Below are 25767 nucleotides of genomic sequence, written 5' to 3'. Positions count from 1 at the left end.
GTTCTGCAAGGAAACACTATGAGGGAAGAATGGGAATCTTCAAAGGCATCTAGGGGCTTTGTGATTTGTGAAAGAAAGGGGTTGATCCTAAAGGCAATCTTTTCTACAGAGAGATCTGCCCTTTGTGTTTTGGGGTGGGGTGGGAGCTTCTCCTGCTGTCCACTTTAATAGTCTGTCCTCTAGCTTTATGATTCTTTGTGTACTGGTAGAGAATATATTGGATGTACTAGAACCACATTCCTATAATAATGATTATCCTGAATGGGGGGGCAGGGAAGAAGGAGGTAATGTCTCTCACTTCTCTTCCTCTATGTAGTATATACATATATAATAGATATAGATATTCTATACATATTTGTGTATACACAAATTGTGTGTATGTGTATGTATGTGTGTGTGCATGTGTGCATGTGCAGATACTCATGGGCATTTGACCCAGAGATCAGGACTTGGCTATTCTAGTATCTCCATCTAATGGGATATAGAAGCAATCAATTATGAAAGCTATGAGATTATCTCTGGTTGAGTATTACTTATCTAAATTGTGTCACCTGAGCTTGGTTCAGGTTCCTTTCTTCAAAGAGAAATAACTTGGTGAGTTGGAAAGAAAGAAGACATCAGCTTGCCTTAAAAATCCTCTGATGTGACTTTGTCCTTTATTGCCAATGTGATCATAAGCTCTCTAATGGTAAGGACTGTGGTCTTTTGCTTCTCTTGTATTCTCCAACAACTAGCACAAATCTAGACACATAGTAGACAGTTAATAAATTCTTGATTAATTCACCAATGATCTTCTACTTACTTACCCTGTAATAATAATTTCTGGATATGTTTGTGCCCCAATGTTCCAGGTGCCTCCACTGACTGGCCACTCCTAAAGAGAATAATCATACATGAGAGCATTAATTTTGAAGTCTGAATACATTAAAACATTTTTTTAAATCACCCATTATTTATTTTAAAAAACTTATTTAAATATGCACATAGAAGTAAATAGCTACAAAATTTTAATTACTTTCTAGAACAAATACCACCAAACCCATAATTACATTTCCCGTAAAATTTAGGGTTTTTCTTATCAATATCATTTCTTAAAAAAAAAGCAAAACAAAACCAGAAATAAGTCTGATGGGGAGAAAAAAATGTACTTGTTTGAAGAGACTTATGTGGATGCACAAGGAACTCCCCAACCCAACTTAGATTTTTTAAATATATGTACTGAAGATGGAAGCAAGGGCAGGAGACAGGATGGTTAAGGTAGCATGAATGGTACTGTAAGAATATTATCACAAGTGCTAAGGCTAAAACTGAGCTGGGGCTATGAGGAAAGCTAAGATCAACAAAAAAGGGTGTTCCTGTTTTGATTTTAAGCTATACTGGGGAAAGGAAGAGGATCAAAGAATGCATAAAACCACTGCTCAGGGTAGATGAAATTAAGATAATTAACCAAAGAAAGGATGGGGAGCTACTCACTTATAATTTTCCTTCTATCTTGTCTGCCAGGAAGAGTGTCTTTTGGACAATTAAAGGAGAACCTAATAACAAATGGCTAACAAGCTTAGATTCAAGATAGGTAAGAAGCTAGTAAGAACCCTAGATACCCTCAATTTAAATGTGATAGCTAAGCTATTGTTAGTGGTATTTAAAGATCATGGAGAAAAGAAGTATCACATAACTAGAGAAGGGCAAATGTTGCCCTGATTTTCAAAAGAAGGGAAAAGTATAGATTCTGCATGAGCTTGACTTTGTCTTCTGGGAAATGTCTAAAATGGATCATTAAAGAGATGGCTAGTGAACATCTAGCAAGGGAAGAGGTGATTGCATAGAGTTAGGTAATCTTTCCCTGGTAGCTTGGGAGAATGCTGTGGCTATAGTTTACCTCCAAAGTACCTCTTAGTATTTTTAAAGGAAAGACAGAGAGGCAAGGACTAGCTGAAAGTACAGTTAGATGGATTTAGAACCGATTAAATGCCAGAACTTAAGAGTGGCAACAATGGTTCAATGCCAACTTTCTCAAGAAGACTCCAGTGGAGTGTCCCGGGGATTTGTGTGCTTGGTTCTGTACTGTTTAACATTTTGGATTGTACTGGATTATTGTATTGGATAAAGGAACAGATGATATCCTTACAAAATTTTTCAGATGACACAAAACTAATACATATGGTTATCACACTGGATGAAAGAGGCAGGATCCAGGAAGATCCTAAAAGACTAAAGCTAATGCTGAATGTAAGAAGATGGGACTCAATAGGGATACTTGTAAATCTTACACTTGAGTTTAAAATATCAATTTCACAAACACAAGATGGGGGAGGCAAATATCCGTTTTAGTGGACTCCAAACTCAAAGAAGTGGCAGCCAAAATAGTGAATGCAAATGAAAGTAGTAAGGCATAACTTTCAGGAAAAAGGTGATAGCTCCTCTGCTCTCTAACCTACTTAAATGTTTAGTTCTGAGAGACATAGTTCAGGAGAGGTAGATTGGAGGATTGTTAGCATAGAGATGGTAATTAAATCTATAGATGCTGTTGAGAAGACAGCCCAAGACCAAACCCAGAGGGGCATATATATTTAGAGGGCAGCATCTGAATGAGAATCCAGAAAAATACACTCAGAAGGAGAAGTCTGATAGGTAGAAGGAGAGCCAGATTACAAGGGGATGAAAAGTAGATGGATGAGTGGCTGGAATCAAATATGGCTTTTTCCAGTTTGCTTGTAAAAGAGAGATAAGACAGTAGTTTGAGGGGCTTAAATGAAAATTTTTGCTTGTTTGCTTTTTTATGGATGAGGGACAGCTGTGTTTATAGACAAAAGACAAGAAGATGGCAGAAATGAGAGACTATATTTTAGAAAAAGAAAGCAAAGAGGACAAGTTGCAAAGGGATTTGGGAAGGTATAGGTTCAAGGGTACAAGCAAAGGGATTGACCTTGGAAAGGATAATGGCTACCTCATTGTCCAAAACTAGCACCAATAGTAAGAGAATACAAGTCTGATATGGAGACATGGAATCGAGGAAAAGAGGGAGATCCTGACAGATGTCCTTGATTTTCATAAAGGAGGGGAAATAAGATTTCTCTGCTGACAGGGAATATGGAAGGGATAATGCAGGGGGCTGGGGCAGAATAGAGAAGAGAAGAGAAGGTATGGCCAACTCTTCAGACAATCCCAATATACTTCCTGGGTAGCAGCATCTCATCATCCAACGGATGGAAGCATTTTGCTTATTGCAGAGATTAAGGACTTTTACATCTAAATTAATGACTTTGATAATTTGATTTAATAGAGGTGGTCTTACCTGATAAAGGGTGGTAGGTGGTACAGTATACACTCCAATTCCCTTCAGAGAGGCCAGGAAATGGCACAAATTAATTAAGGTATAATGTGATGAGAGCAAAGGGGAAAACCAAAATGCTCTATGAAAATCTGAAGAGGAAGGGAACACTTTTGGCTTGGGGAGATTAGGCTCCATAGAGAAGGTAATATCTCATCTCTGAATGATGAGAAGTATTTTGGCAGTTGGAGATAAGGAAGAAATACAGTTAGGCATGGGGGCTGGCCTGTACATGAATGAAGAGAAGTGGGAGATAAGGCACCAAGTTCATGAAGTAGTGCAGCTTGTTTGGAATGGAGTATATGTGCAGAAGGCTAACAGGAAATGTTTACAGAGGAGGCCAGCTTTGAGTAATCATTGAAAGGAAAGGCAGCTTCTCATTAATGACATCACAAATGATCATAATTCAAATTACTTAATGTTTCAGCAAGTTTGGTGTACTGGATGGTCTCTCTCCCTCCCTGTCCCCCCCCAAACTATAGACTTGACCCTGGAAAAGGTACTTGTTAGCATCTGATCTGATGTGCAGGTAGGGAATTTGAATCTGGGCAGTACTTAAACTAGGGAGTGTTTGGAGGTCAGGACTTCTCCGTGCCTCTTCCTTTGGTGGCATTACGTTTCTAGAGAAGTAGAGCAGATACCTTTTCTGTTTCTCCTGCTTGCCCTGTTTGTTCTACAGTGAAGAGACTGCAAAAAACCTGGATTTGCTGCTTATATCTGAACAATATGATTCAGGAAAGGCACAAAATAAACCATATACATACACATATATTTATATTTTGTACAGTAAAGAAGTCTTTAAAAACCAAATTGCCTACCCTTATCTGTAGCATGAGCTGAAAATATACCAGAGAAAAACTCCTTAGCAGGTAGGTAGTCAGCCTGCAAGCCAACAAGGGAGTATAATGCACTCACTTACTGTCTATGGGCCAGTCACTGTGCTGAGCACTGGGGGTGCAAGGAAGACAATACGGATAATCACAGGCACATACAGGACAGAGACATGGAAGGTCAAAGGTAGCCATTGAGGATTATGGCTGGAGGCTACTGGGAAAGGCCTCCTATAGAAGATGGAATGTGAGCTGAATCTTGAAAGAAGCCAGGGAAACTAAGAGGCAGAAATGGGGAGGCCAATGGGGGAGCCTTCTATGTACCAGGTGCTGTGTTAAGTGCTGGGCAGACAAAGAAAGGCCAGGTACTCACAGACAACAGGATGAATCGGAAATAATCAACAGAGGGAAGGCCCTAGAATTAAGGACATCACAAAAGGTTTCCCACGAGGTGGGATTTTAGCCAGGATTTGAAGAAAGCCAAGAGGGAGAGACAAGGAGGAGGAAGGGCATTCCAGGCATGGGGGACAGCTAAGAACAATGCCCTGTGTCTGGAGATGGGACACCTTGTTGGAGGAACAGCAGGAAGGCCAGTATCCCTGGATCACATAATGATAACGATGACAACAAGAATAATAAATAGCTAATATTTCTATAGTGCTTACTGGGTGCCAGGCACCATGGTACAGACTTTACAATTATTATTTCATTTGATCCTGGGAGGTAGGTGCTACCCTCATTTTACAGGTGAGGAAACTGAGGCAAAGAGATTAAGTGTCTGAGGCCCTCAGGGCTCCCTGACTCCAGGGCTAGCACTCTATCCATTGTGCTACTTAACTGGGGCAGGGAGAAGGGGAAGGTGAGGAAGGGATAAAGCGAAAGAAGACTGGAAAGAGGGGGAAGGTTATGAATGGTTTTGAATGCCAAAAAGAGGATTTTATGTTTGGTCCTGGAGGATATAGAGTCTCACTGGAATTTTTTGAAAGAAGGGGTGGGGTGGGGTAACATGGCCAGACCTAAGCTTTAGGAAGATCACTTTGATGACTAAGTAGAGGATGGCCTGGTGGGGACAGATGTGTAGAAGAGAGACCAACCTATAGACTATTGCAATAGTCCAGGAATGAAGTAATGCCGGGTTGTTGGTGTCAAAGGAGAGAAGGGAGTGTATCTGAGTGATGACAGGAAAGTAGAAGCAACAGGTCCTGGCACGAGATTGGACACGGGGAAGGGATAAGAAAGAGTGAAGTGGAGAAGATGACATCTAGGTTGTAAGCCTGGGTGACGTGGGAGGATGGTGGGGTCCTCAGCAATAAAATAGATATTAGGAAGAGGGGAAGGTTTTGGAGGAAAGAAAGCTCAGTTTTTGACATGCTGGGGTAAAGATGTCTAAGGGACACCCAGTTCAAGATATCTGTTAGGAGCTGGGGAGGTGAGACTTGAGGTCAGTCAAGTGGCTGGGTCTGGATAAGTAGATTTGAGAATTGTTAGCAAAGAGAGGACAATGCAGTCCATGGAATTCTTATGACATCACTAAGTGAAACAGCACATGGGCTGAGGAGAAGAGGACCCAGGACAGAGTCATGGGGGACACCCATGATTAGTATGCACAACATGCACAAAGATTTAGCAAAGGAGACTGAGGAGCAATCAGATATGTAGGAGGAGAATTAGGAGACAGTAATGCTATGAAAACCTAGAGAGAAGAGAATATAAATAAGGGGGTGATTGCCAGTGTTGAAAGCTGCAGAGAGGTTAGAAAAGATGAGACATGAAGACAGAGGGAAGACCTTGCAAGAAACAGCAAGTAGACCAGAGTAACTGAATCACAGAATTGGTGGAGAGGAGTAAAAGTGTAAGAAGACTGGCAAAAGGGGCTAGGTCATAAAGCGATTTAAATGTGAAAGAAAAAAATTTTGTATGTTATCTTGGAGGTAATAGGGTGCAGCACTAGGGTTTATTGAGAAGGGAGAGGGATGGCATTGCCAGACTCACACTTTCGGAAAATCACTTTGGCAACAGGTTGGAGTGGACAGAGACTTGAGGATAGGAGAACAATTAGGAAGTTTATTAAATAATCGAGGTGAGAGGTGATGAATGTCTCAACTACAGAGTTGACTCCAAATGGGGAGAAAAGGACATAGGCACATTTGAATGAGAGATATGGTAAGAATAGAACCAGCAAGATTTAACAACAGATTGGATATTTTGGGTGCATGTGAGTGAGGAATTGAGGATAATACCAAACTTGTGAGCCTGGATGATTAGAAAGATGGTGGTGCCTCAGACAGGAAGAGGAAAATTCAGAAGTTGCATAGGAGGATATGGGGAGAAAGATAAGGAGTTCTATTTTGGAAACATTACATTTGATGTCTTCAAGATGTCTAAGAAATAGTTGGTGATGTGAGACTAGAGTTCAAGAGAGAGGGCTGGAAACGCCTGGCAATCATTAGAGAGAGATGACAGTGAAAGCCATGGGATCTGATGAACTTACCAAATGAGACCATCTGGAGCAAAAAGGGAAGAGGGCACAGAACAGAGCCTTGGGGGATGGCCACTGTTAGTAGGCATGACATACATGAAGAGGCAGCAAAAGGAATTAAGAAGGAATAGTCAAGATAGTAGGAGGAAGGCCAAGAGAGAAAAAAGTATACAGGATGAAAAGATAGTGTTAAAAGCCAAAAAAGATAACAAGCTAGATAAGGATTAAGAAAAGACCATTAGATTTGACAATTGAGAAATCATTAGCACTAGCGAATAAGCTTTTTTTATGGGGACATTCCCCCCTGAGATTATTATTTCTCCATATGGCAGACTCTTAGAGTACTAGAGAAACTACTGAAAGAAAAGCATTTGATAGAGTGGCTTACATTAATGCTGCCAATATAAACCTTGTCTCTTTATCTCTTTGAGAGTACCTGACATAAATTCTTTTCATAGGCTTCCAAAACTGTTTAATACTTTTAATCTCAAAATTACTCATGGCAAGTCCTAGAATCACTCCAGGCTGTGACTCTAGTATCCAGCTGATTTCAGAATTGCTTCTGTCATTTAAGTTGCTTCTGTCATCAAGTTGGTCTGGATGAGAGTGGTCCCAAAAGATGCATTCTGGCAGGAGTCTTACTCTAGACCAGTGTTGACCCTACTTACCTTTAGGGATGATCCATGGATTGTCATAAATCCCAGGCTTTCTAATTGTCAGTAGGGGCACCCAAGAGTCTAGCCTGCATATTTGTTGCAGAACTCTCTGTCATCTCAGTCTAGTCATATCTCCCCTCAACTCAGCATCTTCCAATGACTTCCTGCTACCTATCTAACAAATTTCAACCTCTTGACTTTGACATTCAAGGTATTTTGCCATCTGATTTCAGTCTCATTTCATGCTATGTCCTTCCATGTATTTTACACTCCAGCCAAACTGCCCTGCTTGTTGACCTACAAACACTGATGTCCCGCTTCCGTGACTTTTTTTGCTCCCTATGCCTGGGATGTCCTCTCCTCAACCTCATCTTTTGAACTGCTATTGCATTCCTTAAAACTCACTTCAAATTTCAGTTATTTCATGAAGTTAACCCTGATATTCCCTGTCAATAATGATTTTTTCCTCCTTAAATCTTGCATAGTACTTTGTTTACACCTATTCTAGGCCTTTATGCATTATTTTGTATGGTAACTCTTTATGTATATACCAATTCAATGAGGGGTTACAGATTTTCTAAATTTTCTATCTCTCCCACTTCTTGACTACACACGAAAAGCATTTGAGAAGCCCTTAACAGTCCCACCTGGGAGATTCTATACATCAGCTATTATCATTAGAAATAAAGTAATACTTCATGTTGCAACTCTTAATAATGCTACTCTACTTCACAGGCTTTAAGAAATACATAAGGCAATAAAATATGGATAAAAGTAAAATAAAAGTAAATAGTCCCTTATATGTCTCTTTTACCTTATTGCTGTATCCTTGCTTTTTATGCTTAACTCCTATTGAATAGAGTACTAGAATCAAATCCGGAGGACAGTCAGCAAAATACGCTGTGCAGGTAACTGGTGATTCATGAATGTCCATGGGATAAGGATTTTCAAAGATCGGAAAACTAATAGGTGAAGACAATATATTAGTTCCATTATGAATGAAAATAAAAACACCTAGAAAGTTCTTTTTTTGGTTACTAACTTTAAAAAAAATATATTTAACTTCTCTTATTTTTAACATTCTTTTATATCACTCTCATTTCTGAATATATCCCTCCCTCTCCCCTATTTAATGAACCATCCCTTATAAAAGACAGAAAAAGAGGAAAAGCACAATTAAGCAAAATCAAGCAGCATATCAACAGTGACCAAGAAAATTTTCTAAATTATAAATTACAGTGCCAGTGAATTCCCAAATACTATTTTATAAGTTCTTTAAGGCATGTATTTTATCAGCAACAGTTTCTTTAGAAAAGCAAACTTTACAACTTAACACAACATATGGGTAGAATTCTTTTAAAATAAATATATGTTTTTCATAAATGTGATTATATGCTTTAATTAATATGATTTTAATAAATCTATTTTAATAAATATGATTGTATACTTCTACTTATGAGGCTATTTCCACATCTCAACCAAAGTCCCATACTAACATTGATTTTCTAGAGTTAACACAATGAATCCAATTTGATAGTCCTATATAACAGATATTATTACAAGCTCATCTCTTCTTAGCAGTTAATTTGTTTAATTGTTGTGTTTATATGAATAGTGACCAGTACCAGTGAAATTTTAAATGTTCTTTAAAAACTTTATATATTTTTCAAAATGTTTTATTTTAGTGTAACCACAAAAACACACTGAACAAAGTAATTACCACTTACAAACAGAATGCATATGAAAAATTTTCCTTAATTAAAGAAAAAGTTAAATGATATACTATTTTCTGTTCCTTTTATTTTGATGATATTTTAATGTAATAGCAAAGTTATCTTGTTAGCTTCGTTAAAATGGGATTCTACCTGCATTATTAAATATTTCTCATACTTAGTATAGTGAGTTAGCCTACAAAATATTGATCTCAACATTGAAATTTATTGAATGAATAATAAATACAATGATTACAAATTATATTTATTGTAGCATCCTTAAAACAAAGCAATCTTTGTTTTAATTGCTAGATGACAAGTTCAGTAAAATAATCCAACATGCTTTCAGTAGTAAATTTACTTTATAGCCCTTCAAAGATGAAAAAAAAATCCCATGATTCTTCTTTTATACAGATTTTTAAAAATCTGGAATAAGATCATTTTGGAGTCTCATAATTCTAGCCAGATTTAACTATTTTCAAGATATCCTTGATACAAAAAGACTAAAAGGAACTTTTGGAAATTTTGGCATTGTCAGGACATATATTTAGCATTCACAAATGTTTTCAAAAGCAGTGGGATCCCAAGGGATATTTTTATATGCTACCTTGCTGTTGGAAATGCTTGGCTTGGAAAAGAGAAGTTTTGGGAGAGGAGGGAGGTAGGGAATGATAGGTGTCTTTGAATATAAAAAGGGCTGTCATCTGGAAGAAAAAGTACATTTATTCAGCATCATCCAGTAGGTGGAACTAGCATTAGCAAGGAAGCTATAAGGAAATAGATTTTACTTCAGTTAAAGAACTTTTGAACAATGAGTAATTTTTACAATGGAATGGGTTTCTTTGTAAGTTAGAGGAGTTCTTTGTCACTAGAAATGTCTTGTTTAAAGAAAGCTTGTATGACTCCCTATCAGGGAAGCTACAGATGGAATTCATGCATTGGACTGAGTGAACGAATGATTCTATGGTTTAAAAAGTAAATGCAATTCAGGGCAGAGAAATTTCAGTTGGTTGCAAGGTGCTATTTTTTTAACCATGAGGATGATAAAAACTGGAAGTGGTTATCTAAGAGAGGCTACTAAATATCTGATTTTTTGAAAAAGAAAACTAAAAACAACAAAAACCAGTCAGAGGCAAGGGGAAGAATATTGGTTTTAGAGTCAAGGAAGTGGGTTCAAATCCCAGCTTAGTCACTTACTTCCTGCATGACCCTGGGCAAGATACTTAGACTTCTTAAGTCCTAGATTTAACTAAAGTGATGGCTTGGACTACATGACTTTTGAGGTCCCCTCCAGCTCTAATCTTATGATCTGTCTAGATTGGTTTAATCATTCATTTGCATGATGGCAAGACTAAACTGCTGAGGTCTCTTCTAACTCTATCATTTTATAAATGCTTATCTTGTCTATATTGTCTCTGAAACAGCAACACAAAAGACTGATGTACACTAAAGACAAGCCCATGCAAACAGGAAGAGAACATTTACAGGTAACACTTGGGTGAAGAGATTCTACCAGTGTATGCATTCAAACATGTTTAAGTTTTAAATGACCATATTTGCCAATTTTATTTAAGCAATGAATGCGGGAGTATGAGGCTAACATCAATAGGTAGAATACTATAAAAAAGAGCACTCTATTTCGTTGTTTATTTATCGTTATAACAATTCCTACTTGTCAACTATTTAATTTCTCCTAGGCCTATTAATTTCCCAAAGGTAGTGTGGTAGAGTGGAAAGGCTAGCACTGGAGTAAAGAAGATGTGGGTTCAAATCCTACCTCTGACACATGTTAGTTGTATGATCATGGGCCATTTAATTTTTTCAGTGACCTCTTCTAAGACAATGTTTTACAGACAAGTTGCTGAGAGGTATCAGTGGGAAAGTTTCTACATTGGGAGTTTCCTGAATGATGAAATCATCGGCTCAGTCCCCTCATCTTTGCTCCTCCTCCATTAGCCCTAGTATAATTTCTTTCAGATCACTGGTCTGTAAACTCATACCGATTTGTATGACTCTGCTCCTTAACCAACATCTAAGTTCTCACAAGTCCAGAAGGTATGAAGAAATACTAGAGGAATAAAAATGTAGTCCCTCCTCAAGGAGCTTGCACTCTACATATAGGAAAATGATTGAAGAATTTCATGTGACATATAAATATCTTAAGTATAAGTAAAAAACCATAAATGAGTTTGTAAATAAAGTAGTGTTGGGGGAGGGGGACTGAGGAAGGCTTCTTGTAGGAATTACACTTAGAACAGGGTTTTAAAGCAAGGGAGAAAAATAAAATGGAAGCAGCAGGAACATATCCCAAATGGGATATCATGTGCAGAGACAGAGGAGGAGATAGCAAAGTTGTGTTTAGTGAACAGATGAGCTAGGTTGGCTGGATAAACTTCATGTTGAGGGAGAACAAGTGTTGATGGTGGTGAGATAAAAGGATACAAGATGGTAAGTAGATTACCTTAGAGATGAAACATAGGAGATTTGGTTTAATGTAAGCAATCAGAAGAACAATGACATAATAACAGTATTTGAGGTTTATTCTAGCATTTGAGGGGGAGGGGAATGAGGAATCACTGAATAGAGAAACAACCACTAGAAGGTAATATTGTAGGTGTGCTGATAAAAAGGGATGAAGGTCTAGACTAGGTTGATGGCTTAAAAATGGAAATGAGAGGTACTTTCAAGAAACTCTGGAAAGAAAGAATTGGCAGTGCGAAGTGATTTGTTATCTGGGGTGCTTAAAGATACAGGGTTATTAAAAATGGTTCCAGGTGAATTGGGTAGGAAAAGAATAATGCCCTTGAGACTGGAAAAGGGTGATTATTTTGGAGGGGGATTATGATAAGCCACTTCTTGAAAGTTATATTTCAACTGTTATGCTGCTGAGGGATAGCAATCCTACATATCTGAAAACATGAGAAAAAGCAGAAGGTTATGATAATTGATTGAGAACCAAATTTGTAATTTACTTATGTACACATGGTAACTGAAAGCATGTGGATGGATGAGCTTTCTGAATACATGAATACAGAGAATTAATATAGTGGGTTTTTGATGATGTTAATAAGCAATCAGATCACAGAAGGGAAGTTTGCAAAAGAAATACAGAGAAATCAGTTTGAGAAAGTGAGGAAAATCAGAAGAGAATAATGGAAACATAATGAAAGAGAGCATGTTAAAAAAAGGCATAAATCATTAGATAAGAAAATATACATGAAGATAAGTTTTTGAAAAAAAAGAGATAGAGCCAGAAGAGCCAGAATTGGAGGGAACTAGGCTGAGGTAGACTTAAATCTATCAATATAACAACATAGATATAGTGCTGCTCTGGTTAAACCTATGAATACAAACTTCATTGAAGGCATGTACTACAAATTAGAGCACAGGGGAACTCAGAATGGATTCTTCACCGCAGGTAAGGAGTTAGATTCACATGTGAACATCAGTAAAACCGAATATGTGAGAAAATAGACCTATACTACTCTATGGTGCAGGGTACAGAGGTTCATAAGTTTCAAATCCACTGTCATTTAAATTAAAATACGTGGTAGGGAGAGTATTTGTCAATTTGAAGTTCACCACTACTGATATAAAGAACAGGGGAAGAGATAACCTCTGGCATCAACACAATTCATTTGAGTCCATTAGTGCCTACAATGGAAATACCTGGAGAAAAAAGCTTCTCTTCTCTCCAGTTCCCCAAGCTCAACTCCTCCTCATTGTTAATTTTCTGCTTAAAGATAAAATGCATAGTATAACACCTCTATTGGTAGACACGTTAATTTTACTGTCATAAGACCAAGAAGACATGATGCCATACACTGTGAAGTACAGGTATGGAAGGCCTGTGAGATATGGGTAAGGAAGGTCAGGGAAACGACTGTTCTGCATGAGCTGAGGTAGGCTTCTTCTGACTTGATTTACCCGCAAGCAACTGGCAGACTTTAAGCTTGGCTCAATGCAGATTGCAGCTTGGTATACATTTTGCCTGAAATTGACATTCTGAAGTTTGGGAAATATGGTTCCCTCATTACAGTTTTGTCCCTATTCTTGGTGGCAAGTTTCAATAATCAAAAGTTTTGAAATAAACAACAAATCTATTAAATACTTGATTCTGGAACATCTTAAGATACTATAAGATAAAGCTATTAGGCTTAGGATTTAGCATAGGTATTCCTGTCTGAGTCAGGGTCCTTTAGTTCTTTGTAATAATATGGGGACAAGTAGGTCAAGGGTTTGTGGGAATATTATTAAATCCTTTAGTGAAATCCCATCCTCCTGGTAGAGGAATTAATAATAGATTAATGCAAAATATAAGAAACTGGTTTAATGTGTGATCATGACAATTGACCGAGACTCCAATTTTAATTTTGTAAGAATGATAAGGGTTCTGGAGTGGTCATTTAATTTGGTACCAAGGTTCCTTTTGTAGGTAAATGAATGAAAGAAGGAGGAAGAAAGAGAGGCTGGGATGCAGGACTGAAGATGGATGACCCTAAGTGACCAGATGACTTCTTCAGATCCAGAAAGCAGTGTGAAAAGAGATTTTTGGACTTTGAAAGGACAATTGTTTGTTACTGTTTTCTTTTGAATCCTTGTATCTGCATTCATAAAGGGGACTGCCCCCGTGTATGTTGTCAATGCGTCTAGGGTAATTAGAATGAAGAAAAGTGCGGAAACTTCAAAAGGTATAAAAGAACAGGGGGGATTTGTGAGTGATAATCTGCAGTGAAGCTTCCCCATTCTGAAAAATTAAACTAGGGTGGCTTCAGTGTCCACTAGGCCTATATTTAGAGATCACCTGACCTTACAGGAATATGGGACTTAGAGCAATGGAGACCCTCCCCAGTGCCGCCTCAGCACAAGATATGCCAAATAAGGATAAAACTGCCTTCCTGGCCTTGCATTGGACACCCACATGTTTCCGTGTCCTTAGTCTCCAAGATAGATCCTTGCGCTTAGGTTGAGGGCCAGCCTCCCTACCAATAAGAGTGAAGGCCAAGGGGCGGCCAGGTGGCTCAGCGAGTAAGAGCACTGGCTCCAGTGTCGGGATGACCTGGATCAAATCCGGGCTCAGATACTCAACACCACACCCAGAAATAACTGGCCGTGTAACCTTGAGCAAGTTACTTAACCCCTATTGCTTTAAAAAAAAAAAAAAGAGTGAAGGCCAGTTGGGGGGTTGGGTTTCTGCATTAGAAGGTTATATAATCATGAACTTGCTTCTACCTGCTGCTCTCTCCCTGGCAGACACCATTTGAGCAACAGGGGCAGAAGGCCCTTTCTCATGAGAAAGAATAAATAAAGTTTTCTCTACTTTCCTAAAAAAAAAAAAAGACCAAGAAGAGATGCGCATCACTAATAAAATGTGTGCAGTGGTTTCACATGGTTTAACTCCTGTGTTCTCTGTCTTTGAATGAAATCCTTTCTCTACATGTCTGAGGTCATTTTTTTAGCTATCTCTTTAGTTAGTTAAGGGCTCCCCAAAACATATTGGGGTTTTTCATTTCCAGAAAATTTGGATCTATTTCTAATACTTTGAGTAAAACATCTTCATGAAAAGTTTCAATATCAAAGATGATTCTTTATAAAGTCCTTGATTACTTTAATCATAAATTATAATGCAAACCAAGTTAGAAGTAATCTTCACATTTGGAACTTACTTGCTTTGTGTCAGGTCAACTACAATTAGATCTTTCTCCAGAAGCACTACTACAGCATAAGGTTCTTGAAATTCTAAAAATAAATACACAAGCAAAGAAAAATGGCAAGCTTTCATATTAGGTTTTTTTTAAATTGTTACCACTAAAGTTTCAGTCTCTTAATAGATCTTAAACAAATGTCATTTACATTAAAGTTAGAATGATGAACCAAGGTTAAAGGAAAATTTGGGGAGCATGATTCCTTCTTTTAAATTAGTTTTTCATACTGGGAATTAAGGTTGCCACTGCAGATATAAAGGAATTTTGAAGATAGTTTCACAACTAATGGTTGCAGACTTCTCAATAAACATCGAGTGGTGTCAGAGGTGAACCACTGGCAACAAGAAAGCGTGAGATAGTCACCACCTATGTTCCCATCTTATCTTCCATCTAGCATTTGGATTTTTGCCATGCCAAGAAAGGGATGAAGAGAGAAATGTCTTGTTTGTATGAAATATGTTATATCCAGTTGGTTGAGATGGTCACTACTAAATTTCATGATCCTACATCCAACTCAATTCACTAGGATTGAACAAGTATTTTCCAAGTAGCTACTACTGCTTAGTATGTACTGCTAAGGTGAGCAGACTTTAGTGAAGGTTTAGGATACTAATGTTGCCCTTTACATCTATAAAAATAACCTAAAGCATGTTAAAGTCTACCTTACAATGTACATTATTATCATAGTTCATTGAGCCATCATTTATTTATTAGGTATTTAATATGTCAAGGTTTTGTGATTTTATTGATTTAAACATTTGTATCTTTCAGAACTAATAAATAACATGAATTAATTACCTAATTCCAAACATCTCTGATATGTCTGAAATTTTTTTTCACTGAGTTTTGCTTGAATACTACTTTATATTATCCTGACTAGCACTGAGTCATATTCCTTTATCCATCAACTCTTCCCCCACCCAAGATTTTATTGGAAAAAAGGATTCAAAACAATTACTGGATTTTTACCATTATATATAGATCTTCATAACACTCTCTGAAACTCCCCAAGTCCATAATCAGAAGTCAACATTTAAAGTAAATCACTCCTTTAGCTGAGCCTTTTTTTAAAAAAGTCAATTGTAGATTTTATGTCAAAGCAACCATTATCCCTTAAAGAAAATATTGGGGGTGGCTGGGTGGCGCAGTGAGTAAAGCACCAGCTCCGGAGTCAGGAGGACCCAAGTTCGGTTCCAGCCTCAGACACTTAACACACACACACACACACACACACACACACACACAAAACTAGCCGTGTAAACTTGGGCAAGTTACTGAGCCCCAATTGCCCTAAAAAAGGCAAAAAAAAGAAAATATTAAAGGGGTATCTAGGTAGTGCAGTGAACAGAGCATCAGTTCTAGAGTCAGGAGGACCTGAGTTCAAATCTGGCCTCAGACACTTAACACAAAAAACTAGCTGTGTGACTTTGGGCAAGTCACTTAACCCCAATTGCCTTACCTTCTCCCCTAAAAAAATTAGGAAAAAGAAAATATTAATAATATTAGAAATATTATATAATCTCAACATTAGACTTAAAAGTCTAAGTCTAATGTTGAGATTGCATAATATTTCTAATATTCTTAGACACACAACATCTGGTGTGCCATGATTGCCTATTTCTCTTTAAGTTCTAGTCTTCTTTGTTACCCAGATACTAGTACAGGGTACACTGTGTTTCCCCCAGTTTCTGCCTTTATTCATTCGATGAATGGATTAGTTCATGCACTTAATTTCTTTATCATATGACATCTTATACAACATCTCTCCTATATAAACAACAATTCATATGCTTGTATATTTGTGGATACCATGGATCAATTCTAAAGTAGAGTCATAGCCTGGAAAGATACTAAAATTAAAATATTTATGGAATCCCAAACCCCAACTGTAAGAAGAAAGGAAGCTACCTTTGTGTGCATTGCAATTGTAACTCCCTTGGGGAGCCCCAGAATCATAAAGGCTTTCAATACGAATTCTACAAAGTTTTCCTTGGTTTTGTCCAAAGAAATCTTGGGACCCTTGTTGTTATCTTAGAATTCAAAGGTGTAAACTAAGTCCTGCAATGAAGTAGTCCCTGGGCATTCATTTTAAGTATGACACAGTGGACTGCTACAAAGAAAATACATATAGGGGTGGCCAGGTGGCTCAGCGAGTAAGATCACCGGCCCCAGTGCCGGGATGACCTGGATCGAATCTGGGCTCAGACACTTAGCACCCAACCAGAAATACCTGGCTGTGTAACCTTGAGCAAGTTACTTAACCCCAATTGCTTAGGGGTGGCCAGGTGGCTCAGCAAGTAAGAGCACCGGCCCCAGTGCCGGGATGACCTGGATCGAATCTGGGCTCAGACACTTAGCACCCAACCAGAAATACCTGGCTGTGTAACCTTGAGCAAGTTACTTAACCCCAATTGTTTAAAAAAAATACATATATTGCTGAATACCCTTCAAAATACTCTAAGGCAATAAAAGTAGCTTTTGACTCCTTCTCCCTGCCCTGATAGAGTTTCTTTCCTGATTATCTAAGAGTATCTGTTAGTAAATACAGCACTATGTATGAATGTGTGAGCATACTATGCCTGGGTCTAGATGATACAACATACTCTGATGAAAACTGAAAGAGTCTTTCCATCATTAGATGTCTGTTTACCTGACACAAAGCATATAGAAATAAAACATATTCTAGTAGAATGGCCACTAGTCTCGAAGGGAAGAGACTTGGGTTCTGGTGTTACCTCTGCCACTGGATTGTTGTAGGCCCCTGGGAAAGCCACTTTAGCCCATATGGATATTGGTTTTCTCACTTATAAAGCAAGAAATTTGCTTTAAATTATTTTTAGGTTCTTCCTCATTCTAAAATGCCACGTAACTGAAATTTGGAAATGCATGACTGAACTGTCATTCAGTAAGCATTAAGTGCCTATTATGTATGTACTATGTAGGTAAAAGAGGTTACATTATGGTGGTAGAGATAACATAGTAAATAATTAGACCAGTCTAGTAAAGTCTTGTAAAAACCTAGTAAAAAAAAAAACCAGTAAACTCTAGTAAATAACTAGACCAGGCTCCTTTTGGTCTATGGACCCTTTGTCAAAACAATGTCTTTAAATTTATATTATAAAATACATAGGATTATAAGAGAATCCAATTATATTGAAATACAGTCCTCAAAAAAAAAAAGTTCACTGAACCCATGTTAAGTACTCCTAAGAGGTACATACAAGATACATAAAGCAGAGGGAGAGCACTTTGAAAGGGGAAAATACTTCCTTAATTATGTTCCCTTACCCTTTCTCTCCCCCAAATTTTGGAGCACAAACTAATCATTTTTCTTATTTTTTTCCTCTACTGCTTAATAAGATCATTGGTTTGGGAACAATATATCACTCAAGGCAATATAAGGTCATGAGACTATTATTTTATGGTTAAATTATCATAATACTAACCTAAAACTTGTCCTGGAATAAAATGTTATCCTAAATTCTTTCTTTTGTATTGTTTATTTCTTTAAAATAATTCAAGTTTTAAACACAAGCATCAACCCTTTGTACTTTCTCTCATGCCTGAAATGTATTTGATTCTTACTCTGCCTTTCCGAATCCTTAGCGTCCTTCAAGGCTCGTCTACCATAAGAAGCTCAGCTGCAATCGCACCTACCCATCCTTAATCCCAGAAGACTTTGTACTTATTTTGTAGATATTTCATATTTACTTATCTATGTACGTGTTGTTTCCCCCGAATAGAAGGTAAACTCCATGAGGGAAACTACATATATATATATATTTTTTTTTTTTACTTTATTTCCAGCACTTAGCACCATGCCTGGCACATAGTAGGCACTTAATAAATGCTTTTTTAATGAATGAATAAATGAATGAATGAGGGAATGGTTTCCATATCTCCAAAGGAGGTGCTGTTTTTATGGTCTGGAGGGGACTCTATCTGGATTTAAATTCTTATGTCATCTTCTGATGGATACATTCATGCAACATGGTGAAAACAAAATTCATCTCTCCCCTCTCAAACAATGTCTCTTTTCCAATTTTGTTAGTTTGTTAATTGGAACCACAATTCTTCTAGTCAGTCACACTCGAAAATTTGAAGTCATCTTCTGATTCATCCCTCTAATTTATTATATGTGCCCAGTCAGCCTTCAAATTTTATTGATTTTTTTCTTATCTCTTGCATTCCCTCCTTCTCTCCATTTTTGTCATTACTACCTTAATTGAGGCATTAATCACATCATGCCTAAGGATTTGAATAGCTGCCTCCATATCCTCCCTTATGTATTCCTCTTTAATCTCAGATTTAACCTTCAAGTCTCTGCCACACTGGTCTTCTTTCCACTTTCATCATGGTACTCCTCAGATCAAACACCTTCAATATGTCTTCATTTCCTATTAAATAAAGTCATAGGTTCATAGGATTGTAGCATTAGTTTTGGAAGGGACCTTAATGGCTACTGAGCTCAACCTCCTCATTTTACAGATGAGGAAATAGAGAGTGAGAGAGAGGTTAAGTGACTTGCCCATTATCATACGGCTCTTAAATGTGTGAGGAAGGATTTTAATGAAGTTCTTTCTCATTCAAACAGTAATGCTCTATCCACTGTGCCACATAACTCCACTAACTAAGCCCTTTGTAACTTGGCTTCAACCTACTTCATTAAACTCTATATTTCCAATTAATCCACACTGTCTAATCAGGATAGTACAAGGAACACACGATTGTTCCTACTTCCTACCTGTGTCTTTGTTCACACCGAATACTTCCTTTTGGCTATTCAAATCCCACCCCTTCTTCAAGGCCAGGCTCATGTTCCACCTTTTCCATAAAACCTTCATTTATCCCCTTTTTCTATGAATTCCTATTACACTTTCACTTTGTACTACACAATTATGTAGCATATAGTGTCAGGTTAGTGTTTCTCATGTTTGGCTTATCTCTCTAACTGAATCAAGAGCTCTTTGAAGGGAAAGACCATACCTTATACTTTGGTACTTTACACAATGCATCCTTAGCATGTTTCTGAGCCCATAGCAAGCACTCAGTAAATAACTGTCGACTGATTAGAAATTAGCATCATAAATAGTATGCGTCCTCCTTATTTCATTAGAACTCTGTAGAATAAAAGAGCTATAGAACCCAATTTTCTGCATTAATTTACTTCCTTTTTAATGTGAATCCGAAGGGTTGTTATGAGAAATCTATACATCAAGGTCACAACTATGTATCAGTAACCAAAAAACCCCAATAAAACTCCTCCCAAAAGACAGAGGTGCTGCAGCCACATCTGCTGGAAATCCAGAAGTGAGGAAGATGTGACTGTAGCACCACACTAGTTCCGGAGTCCTGACATCTGGTAAGTGCTTTAAACTTTGACTGGCCCTGAGACTGGGCAGGTGGAGGTGGACTGGGAAGGGCTGCTATAAGGCCTCTATTTCCCCAAGTGGTTTTGCTTCAGGACCCCTACCAGACTCTCCCAGCTCAGCTTCCACCATCCCTATCAAAGTTTCAAGCACTTACCTGATGTTAGCACTTTGGAGCCCCAGGAGTGCTGTAGCCAAATCTATCCCACTTCTAGCTGGGCAATTAGACACAGCTGCAGGCCCTGCTCCAGCATCAGCGGCTCACAGTATTGTACTCACAGTGATGTCAGCTGCCAAAACTGAAAATATTTAAGCTTTATTGTGTTGGAAATATGTCAAGCGATATCCACAATTAAATGATTATTTTCAATATCTACAGCACTGTTTCAACAACTTACCATTCGGGTAGGGTGTTTCACAGAGAGTGAGAAACTCAACAATAGGGTGATCCATTTCAAGAACTGTGATTGATTTTCCATGCATGATGGTCAAACTTGGTCTTCTACAAGCTTTGTCATAGGCCAATCCACCAGAAAAGATGATGAATGGTTCACTGCACAGGAAGAAAAGAGGTCAATAAGATTGCAGAGTCTTTTAAGATGACATCTACTCATGGTGCCAGCCCTGCAGGACAATAAAGGATGGCCTATACAAAGTTATTTGGTGGGTACCAAAAAGACCTCTGACCAAGTAACACTCCCCCACAAGCCTGCTTCCTTCTCCTCCCACCTGGGTTAAAACTGAAATTTCTATCACTAGCATCACAAACAGGTGGACTAACAAAGCTAATAGCAGTTCTGATCCTTGGAGGGTGAGAAAGGAAAAGGAAAATGCTATATAAAGAAAATTTGTCTTAATTCAATGTTTTGTTTAGACTTATTTTTACTCCACTGATTCAACTAAATCTTCAAATTTCCATTAGGTGGCTAGATATTATATCGACACAGCCAAACAATCAAATGTAAACAAGATGTCATAGATTATTTACAATTTGCACAACAGTTTATGATTTCCCAATTCTCTTTTTCCATACAACATCCAAACAAGATTTTATATGTTTATATGTGTGTGTTTTTGCACACACACAATAATAATAAAAAATGAAAAATAAGCCAAACATTAAATAGTAACTTTTTGGGGCTGATATTGTAACCTCAAATTCTTTTTTTGTAAGCTGGCTATTTTTCAGTACCAATTTTTGTGTGTGAGATATATCAACTTTCAGGACATTTTTAGCAATTCTCTAAAAAATTTCCTTCCATCCTACTTATTCAACTTGAGTATTCACTTACCTCTGGAGACTATAGTAATTAGCAATAGGATAATTTCACTCAGCAGAAATTTTTTCAATCTATTTCATGGTGTAGACATTACCATACCGATACTAACAGGAATAGCTGCTACTATTAAATTTCTAACAAGAAAAAAGCCTTTATTAAAATCTTATCACAGCATCAGGCGAACTATGTCCCTTATATATCTGTCATACTACTGGTGGTGGCTTAAGTATTTAATTTAAATAAGAGAAAGAATCCTTCTAATTTACTCTGCTTAAATTTTGTACTAAGCAATAAAATATTATAGTGGAAGCTGATTGGCCAACTGATGGATTTTGAAACATTAAATTGAGAATAAAGATGATGATTTTCTGGGAGTTTTTATTTAGGTAAGCAATTCGCATTTTTAAAAAGTAAGGAAGATTTGGTTTCAAGTACTGCCTCTTACACTCACTGACAAAATACAAGTGGCAAGTCACCTAACTTTTCAGACAACTCTCTAAGATAAATTGGAAAGCAGACACTGATTTGCTCTGGAAAAGAGAGTTTTCTTACCCAATGAAATCATAGGTCAGGTCCAAAAACAAGATACTATAATACTACAAAAACCAGTCACCCAGAAATGAGAATAAAACTATTAAGAGACTCTATATGAAGGTTTAGAAGTTCAATAGAATTAAAGAAATAAGGATGAAATGAAGATGTAAATTATGACTCTCAAGAAGAATTTAAAAAAGACAAATGAGTATCAGCTGTCTAGAGGAAATAATAGAAAATCTCACTAAAACACTGTACTCTCAAAAATTGTGACAAATCTGGGACTGAAAATGCAGTGACAGAACAAAGAATAGCAGGACAAAATCAAATAACAGCAAAATTCAAAGGCTTATAAGGCTGAGGCAGCTACAACCAAAAGCCAATGATAGTGGTGTCAAACTCCAACAGAAACAGATTCCCTTTGGGTCCCATGTTGACTTAAAAAACCACAAATTAACATATTCTAGATTGTATTTTTATTTATTTTGTTAAACATTTGCCAATAAAATTTTAATCTGATTCTGGTCACTCTTTTGCCCCTAATCTTAAATACAGAGATCGTGGAAATAGTCTGGAGCAGGGGTGGGAAACCTATGGCCTTAAGGTCACATGTGGCCCTGTAGGTCTGCAAGTGCAGCCCTTTGACTGAATCCAAACAATTTTTTTTCTGTGAAGTTTAGATTCAATCAAAGGGTCACACTTGAGGACCTGCAGGGCCACATGTGACCTCAAAGGCGCAGGTGTCCTACCCCTGTTCCTGAGACTGTTTCTGTCACTCAGGTGACTCTGAGTGATGACGGAGGGGAAAAAATTTTTCAACAGAGGGAGAAATCTGAATCATTTCTATTAAGGAAATCAGAGGTGAGCAGGGAATTGCATATACAAATTAATCATAGAAAAGAAATTTAAGAAAAACAAACAAGTTACATGTTATAAGTTGGAAAATATTAAATGACTGATTGGTATTTATATGTTACAAGGAGGAAATAAGACTACTGCTTTAGAAGTCTCATATTATGTAGGGTCATTGCCAAAATAAAGAGAGAACATTTATGGATGAAGACAATGAAGAAGGAGCAGATAGAATTATCCCAGAGGAGGGACAGAGTGAGAAAGGGGAAAAAGGGAATGAGTATTTTTTAGAATGAGGTGCCACAGATGAAGACAATTCAGAAAAAAAAGTAAGAAGAGGAGGTTGGCATCTAGAAGAATAGAGAAGAAATGCAAGAAAGAGTGGGAAGGAAAGAAGGGAGGAAGGGAGAGAGAAAAGGCAAAAAATAAAAGACATAGTTAAGGATCTAGAATGGGATTGGGCAAAGCGGGTAGTATGCAAGGATAGAAAATGTGAAATGTTTTTTTTTTAATCAAAACAGGTTGTAAGCACCTAAATGTTGATTTATGTATTATTATATATTACATTTATCTATTTTAATGTTTTATTTAGATCTTTGGTTTCTTATATTTATGTTATTCTAATCATTGTGTATGTTATTTTAGTTCTGCTTTTCTCACACTTTATCAGTTAACATTAGTCTCCCCACATGGTTCCTCATATTCATGAATGAGATACAATAATATTTCATTTACTTTCATTTAGCACAATCTGTTCAGCTTCCAATCAATGGGACCCAGGCTTTTTTTGTTGTTGTTGTTGTTGGTTTGCTTTTAAAATTTAAAATAAAAAAATTAAATTCAATTGCTGCTGTAAGAATCTGGACATATAAGACAAACATCCTTTACAAACCACTAATAACTAGTGATGCAATAATTTAAAACAGCGTTTTAGCAAAGAGACATTTTTCCATGGTGACCTTGAACCATTCATTAATGACTGCTTTTTGGATCTGGGTCATTCAATCAGTTCTGAATTCATCTAACTATACTATCATCCAGTCCAGATCTTTTGGCCCTTTCTGAAAAGATGGCTTGAAAGACTTTGCTGGAATCTAGGCAAACTCTATCTATATAAAATTCCCCTGATCTACCAGTCTAGCAATGCTGACAAAAATGTAAATGAAGTAATTTGGCATAATCTATTCTTGATGAGGCTGTGATGTTTCTCGTTGTCACGTCTTCCTTTTCTAGACATATACTAACTAAGCTGTTGGTATTTTCTAGAATTTTTCTAGGAATCAACAATAACGTCACTAACCTACACTTATCTACTATCTTACCTTTTTGAAAACTAGGACATTTGTCTTCCTATTGTATGGAACTACTCCCTTTCTCTACATTTTTTTTTCAAAAGATCACTAGCAATAGCTTAGCAATCACTTTCTTATGCATGTTTTTCATACTCCTGCCTTTCTGTGCCTTCAATTTTGATGGCAATCCTGCAAAAAAAGTCCTATCTCCCCTCAGACAATTCAAATCTTATTCACCCTTCAAGATTCAGTTAGGTTCAAGATCTCAGCAAAGGTTTTCATTGATCTCTATCTTAATAGTTATAATTTGGTCTTTATCTCAATTTATTTTGTATTTATTATCTCAGCCATACATTTTTAACATTTTAAGATAAAGTTACATTAGCATTATCTTAAGCATAGTTGCTTGACTTCTTATCACAGGCCTCTTATCACCTAGCACTGTGTCTGACACATAAATAGGTACTTAAGGTGTGTTGGTTGATGGTCATGATGAATTTATCTCATATTTATTTAAACTTAAAATAATTTACTAGCATTGATTAAATAATCACAACATAATCAATAATCAATGTCTATTAGTAACCATTCAATGAAAATCAGATTAATATAGTCAGTTATAGTAGAACCACATAACTAAAATGCTGGGAAATTATACTTAAATATAAAAAACCCACATTTACAATTTATTTACTTATGTATTTTTAAACCACCTAGACAACAATGAAAACTTCTCTCCAGTTGTCTTTTATATCTTCATATCTTGTATAAAATTTTAAACCCATCTTCTCTTTCTCCCCTCAACACAAAACACTGATGTGAAAACACATACCTGTTCCTACAGGTCTTGTACTCAACTTTAAGAATTGGTTTACAAGATTCAGGTTTTCTTCCATCTCTTTGACTTTTTCCTAAAGAAAGAAAAGAATTTTATTAGATATTAAAAATTCTACTTACCAGTGAAGAGAAAATAAGCAACTAAAGATATATAATGAAAAAGAAATAATGTAGTTAAATATATGACAGAAAATTAGAGGATTTTGGATCTAAAAGGGAACTGGGACATAATAGTAACCATGTATACAATAAACAAAATATGTGTTTCCTGAACCAACTGTCTTAAGTTTCAACAAAATTAGCTGTGTGGTATGTTTAATCATGTTTTTCACCTTATGGAAATTGTATTAGTCTCACTGTCAGGGTAGTTAGGTGGTGCAATGGATTGAACATCAGGACTAGAGTCTGGAAGACCTGGGTTCAATGTGGCCTCAAACATTTGCTAGCTATGTGGCCTTGGGCAAGCCACTTAACTTCTTTTTGGCTCAGTTCTTTATCTTGTAAAACAAGAAACAAGCTACCTCTCAAGGTTGTAGTGAGGATCAAATGAGATAATAATTGTAAAGTTCTTGGCACATATTAAACACTATATATAAATGTTAGCTATTACTGTTACTACTAATCTCATTTTTCAAGCTATATAATTTTAAGTGTCAAGGCAAAGATAGCAACCACAGAACTGGGAATCTTATCTATCCCTAGACATACCTGGAATCAAAATAAAGTTTTGAAAGTAATTACATTATATAAAATATTAATTTCTAACATAAATCCCTTGAAAACTTTGGTCTACAAAAGGAATCCAATTTTAAAGAATTTCATGGGACAACTAAGCAGTTACTACCTTATATTCAAACTTCATTAAAATGTAAACTTTTTTGTTAAAGTGA

At 36.9% G+C, this 25767-nt stretch overlaps 1 protein-coding gene across 2 annotated transcripts in view; it reads right to left on the bottom strand.

Moving 5' to 3' along the window:
• Nucleotides 1-25767, bottom strand: part of STXBP5L (syntaxin binding protein 5L) — a 423473-nt gene that overhangs the window by 148998 nt on the left and 248708 nt on the right. For both annotated transcript variants that reach the window (XM_069070001.1, XM_069070002.1), the window contains 5 exons: nt 24873-24951; nt 20481-20635; nt 14675-14747; nt 8111-8258; nt 807-874 (listed from right to left, as the gene is read on the bottom strand). In XM_069070001.1, coding sequence (XP_068926102.1) covers nt 807-874; nt 8111-8258; nt 14675-14747; nt 20481-20635; nt 24873-24951 — 523 coding nt within the window. The remainder of the gene's footprint in view (nt 1-806; nt 875-8110; nt 8259-14674; nt 14748-20480; nt 20636-24872; nt 24952-25767) is intronic.

The sequence above is a fragment of the Petaurus breviceps genome, unplaced genomic scaffold (assembly GCF_028583685.1).
Source record: "Petaurus breviceps papuanus isolate PSGF00001 unplaced genomic scaffold, PetGlider_PUasm1.0 90792, whole genome shotgun sequence".
Lineage (NCBI taxonomy): Eukaryota > Metazoa > Chordata > Mammalia > Diprotodontia > Petauridae > Petaurus > Petaurus breviceps.
The sequence above is the reverse complement of the archived record's forward strand: the minus strand, read 5'-3'. Positions and strand labels throughout refer to the sequence as shown.